Source organism: Stegostoma tigrinum, chromosome 10 (genome assembly GCF_030684315.1).
Source record: "Stegostoma tigrinum isolate sSteTig4 chromosome 10, sSteTig4.hap1, whole genome shotgun sequence".
Lineage (NCBI taxonomy): Eukaryota > Metazoa > Chordata > Chondrichthyes > Orectolobiformes > Stegostomatidae > Stegostoma > Stegostoma tigrinum.
In genome coordinates, this window is record NC_081363.1 from 32,821,933 (window position 1) to 32,836,128 (window position 14,196).

General features: G+C 38.2%; 2 protein-coding genes across 6 annotated transcripts in view; one reads left to right on the forward strand and one right to left on the reverse strand.

Moving 5' to 3' along the window:
- Positions 1-14,196, forward strand: part of im:7136021 (uncharacterized) — a 108,380-nt gene that overhangs the window by 51,522 nt on the left and 42,662 nt on the right. The window lies entirely within an intron of this gene.
- Positions 1-14,196, reverse strand: part of mis18bp1 (MIS18 binding protein 1) — an 83,845-nt gene that overhangs the window by 45,070 nt on the left and 24,579 nt on the right. For all 5 annotated transcript variants that reach the window (XM_059649090.1, XM_059649087.1, XM_059649089.1 and 2 more), the window contains 4 exons: positions 11,668-12,161; positions 5,188-5,264; positions 2,883-3,013; positions 735-819 (listed from right to left, as the gene is read on the reverse strand). In XM_059649090.1, coding sequence (XP_059505073.1) covers positions 735-819; positions 2,883-3,013; positions 5,188-5,264; positions 11,668-12,161 — 787 coding nt within the window. The remainder of the gene's footprint in view (positions 1-734; positions 820-2,882; positions 3,014-5,187; positions 5,265-11,667; positions 12,162-14,196) is intronic.

Here is a 14,196-nt window from a genome sequence, read left to right on the forward strand (position 1 = left end):
GCAAACTCCACACAGACAGTGCTAACCACTGAGCCATTGTGCTGCCAAAACTGTAAAGGTTGCCATATAACTCCAAATGATTACTAACAGCTTCAATGTTTTTTTTAAATACTCACCTTTTAAAAAAAACACAATTGACATATTCTAATTGAACAATGTTTGAGGCGCTCAATTTACAATGGATATTCTCTCAAAGTATCAATTGGTGCAGAATCATGACACCAAATTTTTGGGCATTAGCTTGGGTTGTACTCAATTTTATGCTCTCTCAGGTCCTTACTGACATGGCAAAAATTGAGAAAAACATTATGATTCAACCTGAAAATGTTAGACTTACTGGAAATTAATGCTCCACTAATATGGTGTTTAATGTACTCTTAGCAGTTCCTTTTAAAATTAATTCACTTTATTGTTATGGCCATGGAATCTATTAGAATATCCAGAAAGTGATAATTAAAGATATGCCAGAACTTTCTATAAAGTCTTATTTTTGACAGAGGAACTTTATTGAATTCGGATATTTTTTCAATATTTACCAAATACACATGAGGCAATAGATGAAAATAATGATGACTAAACTGGGCTGCATGGAATGTGACTGAGAGATAATGAGCAATATTTCTATGAAGATTGTTTCCTTAAAAATCTTCCCAAATCAGCATGATAATTTTCGACTATACCATAACAATTTAAGTCGAGACAAAATACTGTATAGAATAGGAAGAGTGGCATACCTCCTTTTAAAGAATTCTTCAATATACTCCTTCCAATCCAATGGAAAACCCAAAAAAAAGTGTTTTAAAATGGAATTAGAGAATCCTGTTATTTTCAAAAAAAAATTAAAAGGATTAAATCTATGCCCCAATACTTTCATTATCATTTAAGGTGCCAAGGAAATACTATAGACAAAAGGTTAATCAAGGGTTGAGAGGAGAAAGGGAATAAAATATGCAATTTGTGGAATTACGCATATTGACATTTTTCAGATTTAATTGTATAAAATATTCAGTTACCTTCCTAAATAGGCATATATTAACTTACAAAATGTAATTAATATAGGCAGACTACAAGTTGAATCTTTCAAACTAGACATGGAACTATTAGAAGAGTCTCCAAATTATGACCGAGGCCTCTCAGCTGAAAGAGAGGGCTGAATCAAAAGTTTTTTTGGCTAAGTTCAAGTTGTGTAAGTTTTTTGGAAGATTTTTCATCGCAAATGTTTTCTCACTACATCTTACCAACTCACTTATTAACTACTTACTCCACCCTAATTGTATTTCTTAAGTCCAATTTTTTGCTGCATCATTCCACATTCTGCTCCCACAGCAGATTGCCACCGAGCAGGTAACAACCTAAACACTTGTGTCCCTTGCGTGTCCACCCTTTTTAAAAGGTGGCATCTGGATGAGTACTTGCATTTGAAGCTTTCCTGGAGGTACTGAGGGGATGGGATGGTGCAAAGGAGAGGAGGGCTATTTTTGGAGAACTGGCAGAAAAAGCCAAGCTACTAGACCGTGTCAGTATTGTCCGAGGTCACCACCCATATTAGTGCCACCTCCAGCGTGTGGAGAAACATCCAGCAATGCAGAAAGTAAGTCAATTGCTTCTCTGCTTCATTATGTTAAGTGCCAAACTCTGGTCTCTGCTATCTCACATTCAGTGCTCTCTCTCTGCTAATGGACCCACTTCTCACTTAGGCTCACACTCTGCCACTCTCACAATTTCACGCTTCCTTCTTTCTTTACCTCACTCACCATCGCCCACTCCACTCAACTGTCCACACCCACTAATCCTGCATGCCCTACAATTTGCCTCCTCAATCCCTTGGAACACCACACCAGCTTTCCCGCACACACACTAGCCCTAACAACCATGCCACCCATTGCTATCTCATTCATTACCCCACACCATCACCACCACCGCCCTTTCCCCCCTGACTTCTGTCACTACAGTGGCAGCCATCAACACCTTTAGAAAATCAATCAAGAGACCTGCGAAACAACACATCTTGGAAGCTGCTGAAGTAATCTGGCCAGTTTTGTTATTTTTCCTTTTTCTTCCCAAATATCACTTTACCCACATTTATTTATATACCTTTGTGTGAACGGGGTTGAAAACAAAGGTACCACTAAACAAAAAATAAATCTAAAAGAACTGCAAATGTTGGTAATCAGTTAGTTCAGAAGAAAGGTCACTGGACCTGGAATATTAACTCTGCTTTCTCTCCACAGAGGCTACCAGATCTGCCAAGTTTTTCCAGTAATTTTTGCTTTGTTTCTGAAAACAAAGGCTACTGGATTTAAATCAGACATTAGTTAACTTATTGTTTCACTTTGCTCTGCTAAAGCTATTGTATCATTAATAAATTAGTAAAGCTATAAACCTGGTGTCTAGTATTGCCTAGTGGTGGTTATTCAAGAAGTCTGGCTAAGAATAAATGAGGTCAATTTTAATCATCATTGAATATTCTAATTTTATTTGATTTGGCTGTCTGTCTCTGTACCCTAAAAACATTCATGCATTTCTGGTGTCAACATAATAAATTTTCTCTGCACTGTCTCCAGTATGTTTGTATAATTTTTAATACCATGGCAACTATCACTTCATGCTGTATTCAAAATCCTGTCACATTCAGGTTTAACATAACTTGCATATTTTTTATTTCTTTCCCAATTAAAGCTGTGCACTTGGATTTCTTCCTTATGCCCTTTCTTATATTTGGGGCAATATATTAAGTGAAGTTACTAGTTTTCCTAGTCATGTTGAACTCTAATTGCAATTTATTTGACCAGTCTATGAGCCTAGTAATTTTCTGCCACTTGAATAACTGTCTTGCATGCACTTTCTGCTCTTTGTCTTACCTTAGTTATTTGTCTACTTACCTTGGTTCTTCATTGCAACATAATCCAATGGTCCTTTCAGAACATAAATTGAACCAGTGATAGATTTCACTTCCGTTTGTTTAATTCGTTCAGCAATTACATTACTATGCCAGTATACTCCATCAGTACCTCTGTTTGGGAACACATACATAGTGTTTAATATCCAGTTGAAGAACCTAAAAATGTACTTCCAGATACATTGTACAAATTAACCAACTACAAATCCAATCCTAATTCTGACACAAGATCATTGACCTAAGACACTTTTGGAGTGAACTTTTCAGGAGGAGTGCCAAGCCCACCCATGTTGACTTTTAATTGGTCATCTCCTTGTTGACTCTTTTTTTTAAAATTAAGGACCATGCATGACATCCTGAGGAGTAGGCCGAATAAGAGGGCATGTAGCACTGTCAGGTCAGTGGCTCCACCGGGGAGGTAGATGCTGCTGTTGGACACAGGAGAAGACAAGGATGCCTCAGTGAAGAAGTGCTGTTGGCTGTCTGCACTTAAGTCCTCAAAAAAAGCTTGAGGCTAACAGGATGATTTAAATAGTGGGGTAACATCTTCACCAGAGTTGTAGCATTTTGGTTCTGGCCTTCCATTTTGACAAATTTATTGTTGGGGCATGGAGTCTCTGTCACCTATAGCCACTCAACATGCCACCAAGAGGTTACCTTGAAAGAACAGCAATCTCTGCAAACAGCAGAAGTCAGACGTAATGAGGGAAAAATATCAGTGCCATTGCAAAATCGCCTGAAAGTGAGGTCTTAAGTAGTCTAACTGTTTGCTTTTGTGGAAAAGTCAGCTGATCCAAACTACCTCTGCAAGTTGTCACTGTGAGACAAAAATGCAATAGGGAGCTGTCTTGTCTCTTATATTGCATCTCTCTCCAACCTCATCTCTACGGAAGCAGGAAAATTTAACCAGGTAACTCTTTACCTCCTTGATGCCTCACTCAGTCGAATGTGATTTTGATGTTACCTCATCACTAGAATTCAGCACTTTTGTTTGAACCAAGGTTGTAATGAGGTCAAAATCAAATTGGCTAAAGACTGCCACCTATATTTCTAGGAACCACTAGAGAAGGCAGAGATGGCATTTGTGTCTAAAAATTGCTGCAAGTGCATCAGCCTTACCTTTTGCACTGATGAGTTGGGTTCTTTAATCATGGAGACTAAGGATATTAATGGAGCCTTACCCTCTAGTGAGTTGTTTAATTGTCACCACCATTCATGACTGGATATGCCAGGATTTGACAGCTTAGATATGATCCATTCTTTGTGGGATCACTTAGTTCTAGCTATCAGTTTCTGCTTTTACTGTTTAGGATACAAGTAGTCCAGTTTGGTAGCTTCACCAGGCTGACAGCTCACTTTTAGGTATGCTTAGTGCTGCTACTGGAATTGTTCCTACACTCTCCGTTGAACCTAATTAGGAGCACAAATTTTTAGGAGATAATATATCACCACAACAAATAATTAACAGATCTTTACACCTCTGTTTGGGGGGAAAAAAAAACTGAAAGATCCATCAGTGGACATCCAAATAAGTTTCAGCTATAACTATCGTGTTTCTTGTGAAGAAACATTGGAGGAGCGGGAACAGTTCTCAGGGAATACCTTGTCAGTGTTTTTTTTTGACCTCAGCCCCTTAAATGGAATAATGATCCTATTTTTATCTACAACTCATTGTACAATATATGAGGGCTTTGCCTAGAAAATAAAAACTTGCAATCATTTGCTTACCTTCTGTCTCAATTTATTAATGTCCAACTTAGCCATACAAATAAATCAGAGGTCCTGGATTTAATGTCAAAGCAACATTAACTGATTGCAACAGCAGGAGCATGAAAATTAGTATCACCACTCTGGATTAGGTAAAACTTGCCACAATACCTGATGCTGATCAATAAAATGATGACTGCCTCTTGGAGATCAACTGCACTGCTTTAAACTGAGCAATTTGTTGACAATACTTAGACTATCGCATAGAATGTTTACAGCATAGAAGGGGCCATTAGCCCAACATGTCTGTGTTTGCAACAATAAATTCAGCTTATCCCTCTATCATTCCCCATAGCCCTTCATATTTTCACCTTCAGGTGTTTATCAAATTAAATCTGATTGTAACCGCTTTGACCATTATTCCAAATCCTAACCACTTACCCAAAAACAGTTTGCACATTATCAATAGTTCTTGAAAAGCCAAAAGCCACTTCAGGAAAAGGGATAAAAATGGTGATAGGATGGGAAAAGTACTCTTTAAAGATTTATTTTTCTTTTGTTTGAAACAAAAAGGAAATTACCTTTTTCCTTCTACACAAATCTCATTGCTGCCTTTTATCTGTTGGATGATCCATTGGGTGAGAATAATCCTTTTTTCCTGCATATTTAAAACAAAAGGTGATACAGATGTTAAATAATCTAAGACAAAAATAATTATCAACAAGATAATAACAATTACTAAGTATTGAAGTTAGTCAGAGCTTAAAAGGTTTCTCTAAAAAACACCTAACCATTATTTTCCATTGATCATCTGCTGCCAGTGGGCTGTCATCTCAATGATTTAAATCATAGATATTGTAGGTTATTAGTTAGTTAATGTACATTGCTAGTACTGCTCTTATAGCAATATGGTATGTGGTATTGCCTTCCTGAAACGTCCTGATGATTTATTCACAAAGACTAATTTCAGAAAATATGGTAAAGCTGTTAAAATAGGTACCAATTGTGGTGTGAAATTTATTTTTGTGTTGGTGTTGCTGGCTAAACCAGCATTAGTTGCCCATCCGAAATTGTTCAGAGGACAGTTAAGAGTCAACCACACTGCTGACAGTCTGGAGTCACATGCAGGCCAGACCTGGTAAGGATAGCAGTTTCATTCATTAGTGAAACTGATGGGTTTTTCCAACAATTGACAATGATCATTAGATCCTCAATTCTAGATTTTTATTGAATTCAAATTTCACTGTTTGCCATTGTGGGTTTCAAATTCAGGTCCCCAGAACATTATTTGGATTTCTGGATTAATAGTCGATGGATAATACCATAAGGCCATTCTTTTCCCCTAATGTTGACCAGTGCTCAATATAAACAGAGACTTTGTCTTCCCTATTCATAACAAAACATAGAAAGTAGTGGACCATTCAGAACTTCATGACCACTCCGCTATTCAATATAATCATGACTGACCATCCACCTCAGCACCCTGTCCCTACTTTCTCCCCAATACCGTTTGATCCTTGTAGACCAAAGTAAAACATCTGACTCTTCTTGAAGATACTCAATATTTTAACCTCAACTGCTTTCTACAGCAGAGAATTCCACATGCTCACAACTTTCTGGAGAAGAAGTTTCACCATTCTAAGTCCCAAATAGCCTACCATGTACCATTAAAACAATCACCCTGGTTCTGGGTGTCCCTGTCATTGGTAACATCCTTTCTGCATTTATCCTGTCTAGACTTCTTACAATTTTACAGGTTTCTATGAGATTCTACATCATTCTTCTAAACTCCGGTGAATATTATCCTAACCTATTCAATTTGTCTTTATACATCAGCCCAGCCATCTTAGTAATGAGTCTGGTAAACCTTTTTTGTCCTCCCTCCATGGTCAGAACATTTGTCTTCAGATAAGAAGATCAAATTTGCACACAATATTCCAGGTGCAGACGCAAGCAAGACTCCAGGATAGTGTACTGCCTCCCTAGTGCCAGAATCAAGGATGTCTCTAAGCATGAACAGGATATTCTGAAGGGAGATGGTGAATATCAAAGGTACCAAAGTACCAATCCATATTGGTACAAACAAAACGGGCAGAAAGAGACCTGGAATCCTACAAATTTAGGGAGTTAGGTAGGAAATTGAAAACATCTAGGGCACCCCAAAGGTTGTAATTTCAGGATTATTCCTGTGTCACATGTTAGTGAAGCTGGAAATAGGAAGATATTACAGTTGAATGCATGACTAAAGGCCTGACATACGATGGAGGGATTCAAACATCTAGATCGTTGGAATCTATCTCAGGGCAGGTGAGATTTGTACGAGAAAGTTGTGTTGTACCTAAACTGCAGGTGCATCAATATCCTTGCAGGGTGGTTTGCTAGGGCCACTCGGGAGGATTTAAACTATTGTGGCAAGGGAGTTGGATCCAAAGCATGTGAAGTGTTTGATGAAAAGAAAGAGGCTAAATCAAGTAAGTCTAGTAGGAAGAACAGGCAAAGCCAAGTTAATGAACATGGTGGGACTAGTGGTCCAAAGTGTACTTATTTTAATGTAAGGAGTATAACAGATAAGGCAGATGAGTTTAGAGCCTGAATTATTGCAGTGGACTACTTGTGGTAACATGACAGAAGCTTGGTTGAGAGAAGGGCAGGACTGGTTGCTCAACATTTCGTGGTTCGGATGCTTCATGTATGATAGGGATGGATGTAAAAGGGAAGTTGCATTACTATCAATTGTTGGAAAAACCCATCAGTTTCACTAATGAATGAAACTGCTATCCTTACCTGGTCTGGCCTGCATGTGACTCCAGACTGTCAGCAGTGTGGTTGACTCTTAACTGTCCTCTGAAGAATTTCGGATGGGCAACTAATGCTGGTTTAGCCAGCAACACCAACAGAAAAATAAATTTCACACCACAATTGGTACCTATTTTAACTGTACTAATTTTAGCTGTACTAAGAGAGGTCGTGGATGGCTCATCCAGTAAGGCCACATAGTAGGAATACGAAAGGTGCAATCACTATGATAAAGCTATACAATATGCTTCCCAAGAACCAGTGGGAATTAGGGAAATAGATAGGTAAGGATTGTATTAGTACGTGATTTTAATTTCCCCAACATTCACAGGGACTCCCTTGTGCCAGCGGCTTAGATTGGACAGAATTTGTTAGATGCATCCCGGAGGGATTCTCAAAACAATATTTGTAGTTTAACTAGGGAAGGTGCTGCACTAGATCTTGTCATGGGAAATGAGTCTGGCCAGATGATTGAAGTTTTCTTGTGGGAGGATTTGAGAACAGTGATCATCTTTCTGCAGTTTTAAGATAGAAAAGCATCAGACTAGACCTTGGATGAAAGTTCAAAACCAGGGGAAGGCTAATTACAAAAGTATTAGGCAGGAATCAGAAAAACCAGGAACCAGTTGTTGGAAGGCAAATCCACACCAGACATGTGGGTTTTTTTTACTTATTCATTTGTGGGATATGAGCATCATTGGTTGGGCAACATTTCTTGCCCATCCCCAGTTGCCCTTGAGAAGGTGGTGGTGAGTTGCCTTCTTGAACCGCTGCAGTTCGCTAGCTGTAGGTTGACCCACAATGCCATTAGGGAGGGAATGCCAGGATTTTGACCCAGCGACAGTAAGGGATTGGTAATATATTTCCAAATCAGGATGGTGAGTGGCTTGGAGAGGAACTTGGAGGTGGTCGTGTTCCCATACGTCTGCTGCCCTTGTCCTTCTAGATGAAAGTTGTCATGGGTTTGGAAGGCACTGTCTGAGGATCTTTGGTGAATTTCTGCAGTCCATTTTGTAGATAATACACACTGCTGCTACTGAGCGATAGCAGAGTGGATGCTTGTGGATGTAGTGCCAATCAATCAACTGGGCTCCAAGCTGGAATCTTATAATAGCCAGTTGATCAGTGTTCAGGACCTGCAGGTTCCTGTGTAGATGAAAGGAGAGCAAGATTTGGGAAACTTTGATGATGAGATGTTGTAAATTTAGTTAAAAATATAAAAGGAAGAATAAGTAAGGCTTAGGAAACAGAAATCAAACAAAGCCCTTGAAGAGTACAAGGGAAATAGCAAAGAACTTAAAAGATATGAGGGCAGCTAGAAGGGACCACGAAGTGTCCTTGGCAAGTAGAATGAAGGAGACTCTCAAAGTATTTTATATGAGTATTATGAGCAAGAACAAAAGTAGGCCCACTCAAGGAGAAAGGAGCGATTAATGCATGGGATAAGAGGAAGTGGATGAGGTCCTTAAGTACTTCATATCGGTATTGACCAAGGAGAAAGACACTGATGGTGGCAAGTTTAGAAAGAGGTATGTTGATGCTATGGGCATGTCAAAAAGTAAGAAGGGGGAGGTGTTGGGTGTTTTGAGAAACATTAATATAGACAAGTACCACGATCAGATGGGCTCTATCATAAGATACTGAAGGAGGAAAGGGAGGAGATTGTTGGGGCCTTGACAAAGATTTTTGTTTCCTTTTTAGGCACAGGCAAGGTCCTGGAAGACTGGAGATTAGCCAATGTTGTTCCTTTGTTCAAGGCGGCAAGAGGGACAACTCAGGTAATTATAGGCTGGTGAACCTTCATAACTGGAAGGGAAAAGATTCTTAGGGACAGTATTAGGAGAAGAATGGACTTAGATGGGATGGTTAGTATGCCTTTCAGGGTAAGTCTTGTGTCATCTCACAAACTTGATTGAGTTTTTGAGGACGTGATGAAAATGATTGATAAGAGTAAGGCATCTACACGGACTTTGCAAAAGCATTTGACCAGATTCTTCAAGATAGGTTGGTCCAGAAGGTCAAATTGCAAGGAATGCACAGCGAGCTGGCAAGTTGGATACAAGTTGGCTTGGCCATAGAAGACAAAGGGTGGTTGTGGAAGGGTGCTTTTCCCGAATGAAGGTCCATGACCATCAGTGTTCCGCAGGATCGGTGGTGGGCTTCTGTTGTTTGCAATATATATAAATGATTCAGATGCAAACATTGGTGGTTTCGTTAGTAAGATTGCAGATGACATGAAAATTAGTGAAGTTGTGGTTAGTCAGGAAGGATATCAAATATTGCAGCAGGGTATAGATCAACTGGAAAGTTAGGTGAAGTGGCAGATGGAGTTTAATCCAAACAAATTGTCAGGTGATGCATTTTTGGAGGTTGTATGCAAGACCAAAATATACTATAAATGGCTGGACCTTCAGGAACATTGGTATAGACAAGGTCTTGGGGTCCAAGTTGATAACTCCCTGAAAGTGGCAACACAAGTGAGTAAGGTGGTAAAGGAGGCATTTGGCATTCCTGTCTTCGCCACTTGGGGTACTGAGTATAAAAGTTGGCAAGTCATGTTGCAACTGTGCACAACTTTAGTCTGGCCACATTTGAAGTACTTTGTGCAGTTCTGGCCGTTGCACTATAGGATGAATGAGGAGGCCTCGTAGAAGATGCACAGCGGGTTTCCCAGGATGTTGCCTGGATTGGAATGTATTACCTATAGGATAGGTTGGACAAACTTGGATTGTTTTTGCTTGAACGTTTGGAAGCTGAGGGGCTACATGATAGAATACACAAAATTATGACAGGCATGACAGACTGGATGGTTGTAGCCTTTTTCCAAGATTGGAAATGTCAAATGCCAGGGGCACAGGTTTAAACTGAGATGGGGCAAGTTTAAAGGAGATGAGCAATAAAAGTTTTTTTAAAATAGAGGTGGGTAATAAATGCCTGGAAATCGCTGGCAGGGGAGTGGTAGAAGCAGATATGATAGCAAAGTTTAGTCAAACACATGAACAGGCAAAGAATAAAATACAGACCATATGAAGTCAGATAAGTTTAGAATAGCATCATGGTTTGCACGGACTGGTGGGACAAAGGATCTGTTCCTGTGCTGTGCTGTTTGATGTTCTGTGTGGACTCACAAAGATCCTTTACAACTTCGACAAGACAAACCTGCTCCCACACTCAAATACTCTTGCTATGAAGGCTAACATTCCAATTACCTTCTTCACTGCCTGCTGCACCTGAATGCTACAAATAGCGAAAAAAGGTTCAAGGGACTAAATAGCTACTAATTTGTACATTAGATGTATTGAAAACAAAGCACAATATTCTGGAAATAATCTAGGTCAAGCTACACTTCTGTTTTCTCTAAGAATTCTGCCTGAATTGTTGAGTACTTCTAGCATTTCTGCTTCCAATAATGGAATTTTAATAACTCATATTTGAACATTTATTATTTATTGTTACGTAGACTAGCTAAAAATGTTGAAAAATAAGGACAATATTTGGCTTAATTGTTCCACTATTGACTTGTCATTATTCATCATCTAGCCTCATACTAGAATAGTCATTTGAATAATTGTCTAGAATTCATAAAACTATAACCTTTAGAAAAATTTGGAGGCTTGGATAGAATAATTTAAGCTGTGCTTGCTATTTCAACTTGTTTGCAACTCTGACAGAGGTGTAAACATTAGCTAAACTGCATGATGTGCGAACTATTTATTCATGCTTAATCCTCGAAGATGTCCCAAGAGCAAGTCCATTCTGGTAAGGCAGACTATGACGATGATATTTGTCCAGGCACATACTTAGCTACGTCAGGCCTTTCGTTTTTATTAAACAGTGAGATTTTGATGCAAAAGAGTTGCTCTTAATGGAAGGCACTGTCATCAATCCTTCAAATTTTGTAATCTGATAAAATGCAACAGAAGTTTTTCAATTTACAAGTAACTACAAAATTAATCATTACATAGTCCTGTTCAATATTTAATTACATATATTCTATGACACAATGAACGTTTTACATATTTAACTTACAATTTAAGATTAATAAGTGCATTTGTATAATTTAATTCTGTAATTGCAAAACCCAAAGGTTGTTTAATTGAACACAATTGTAATATATGCACTTTTAATGTTACACCAACTTCTTATGAAATGCACAAATTTCAACAATCTTCTGTAACCGAAAAACTTTTATATTTGCCTAAAAATTCTTAAAAATTAATTCTGTAAACAGTTCATCTACGTGTGTGTCTTTTTATTTTGCTTACCGTTTTAGTTTTCAGATCATCAACATCCTCGGGTTTTGATTCTGCTACTTCTTGTCTTCTTGGTATATTGATTCTTGGTGATATCAGCAAGATATTACATAAATTCTTACACTCTTGAATATCGTTATTTTCTTTTTCGGAACGCTTTGACCTTGTCTGCATTTTTTCATTATCTAGATGGACAATCTTTTGTAAGGAGGAAGCTCTCACATCTGTGAAGTCCTGGATTGCACTTCTTTCACAGTTGGTCTGGTTGCCAGTAGAAACTGAGTTTAGTCCCACATCCTGAGACATTTCATTGTCCCCCTCATTGCCGTTATCAGTGTCCTCTTTCAAATAAGTAGCATTCCAATTTTCAGTTTTTTTGACAGTGTTATCAACACTTGATATCCTTGTGCTTTTCTGCGGAGCTTCTATACTTTCTGTGGGCTGTTTATTTAACACGCTTGATATTGAAAATGTTGCTCCATGTTGATTACTGTGCAGGAATCCCACTATTATCCGAAGTATGAAAATCAATAGGGTAGCAGATTGACAAAGTAGAAAAAACTCAACCAAACCACCACCCCACTCACAAATGCCCATTATTAATATAACTAGGAATCTTAGACAGATTTAAAGATCTTAAGCATTCTGCATGGGCAGCTGGACTGTATCCCACTATACTGAGAGAAAACATAACGTTCAAGGCATTACCAGCCATTATGAGTTACAATGAAGCTGAAGATAGGTCAGCTATATTTGAAAAGGATGACAAATAGACAGTGTAGAACTGGAAGTGAACCTATGTTGATATGCAAATAATAAACAGTTAATGTATTCAGAAGGAAATAAATCCTGCCTGACCAACATTCTTCATTTGAATATCCCAAGCGACAAGCTCTACTGTTGTTCATAAATTTTAAATGTCATTTAATAAAATTTCACATTGAACTTAAAAACATTAGACTCTAGACCAAGCAGAGTTTTTAGGAGACTTGTGTTGGCGTAGAAGAAATATTCAGAATAGTGTCACAGAAGTAAGTGTTTGAATCATAACTGTTTTTTCACTCAGATAAATTACGTGACTGAGAAACCCAATGCAAATTGGTCAAATGTACCTGCCAAACTAGAAAGAGTGGCGAAATAAAAGGAAACAGGTCAGAAGTTACAGAATGCCCCAGCGAAAATGCAGAAAGACTCAAGACAGCTTTTAGCGTCTGATTACTCAAAACAACTAAACAATGCAAAATAGTATTTAGCAAAGCCAACAAATGTTACTTTGTACCAGCTAAGTAGTGGAACAGACATCATAGTCATTGGATATGAACAGTACAAAGAGATATTAAATTTGAAGGTTAAAAGTACATTGAAAAGCTCATACAAATGAGCACAATTGATACTGAAAAGATCAAGTAGTCGTCATAATTCCTTTTATGCCAGTAGACTTCTAGTTGGCCAGTGTCCCACAACTGCAATCAAATATACATGTAGTCAGCAGGAGTGACTGAACAATCAGGATGAGAAACATAGTTGACATTTCCTTCCCTATTTGTGGCATGGCCCACCACTGAGATCGATTAACTCAGCAGAACAACGGTCACTCCTGAAATCTAAGTCTACACAGCTCTTTGATGATTTCAGGACACTCACCGAAAACACTCAATTGTAGGAAAGCAGAGAGAAATGCCTTCAAATTGTACACACTTTCCATGCTAAGATACTCATTGCAGATTGGTTACATTACTTCTCATGGATACATTGTAAAATTACCATCATACTTCACCATTGTATTTCTAATCTTCCAAAATTAATTATCTCTAGAATTATCTTCCTGTAATACAATATAATCCAATATTATTATTATTTCCCTTCTAAATGTTTTCCCACTCTTGTTTCTCTGACTCCAATTTTGTTACAGTTTAAAAAAAAGGCCTGAAACTTCTGAAAGATTGACAGACTTTCTGTTATTATGAAAATTGCAGTGAAGGCAAATTTGGATGCATAATCTGTGAACACAAGATTTACCATTTTATGGATGGGGAGAGAGACACTGGATGACGGGGATGGGATCTAATTTCTGCATTCATGGTCCACAGAAGCAAATGAGGAGAAAATACAGCTGCCAAAGACTGATCATATTTTCGCTAGTGAAACGTGCAAGACACGACTTGTCAATTTTAGACCTGGTTGTTGAAGGTCTAAACCTGCTGGACTACTTTGGAGAGATGGGCATCCTCTTGGGGATATGGTCTCAAAACATTTCTGGGCAAGGTCCAGCTCCATTTGGGAGAGATATAGCACCCTCTGAAATTGCGAAAAGCAGATATGAACATCTATAAAAAGTACACAAATTCATTGAAATGATCAAGGGAACTGTCAAGATGTCAAGAGATTTAAAACTCCTGCCCTTTAAATATTTGACAAAAAACCCCCCCGTGTTTCGTGTTTTTAAAATATGCTGACTATTTCACTCTGTGTGGTGACACATGTATGTGGATTATCATAAAATTTGTCCTACATGATTCATTTCAAAACATTGCATTATCA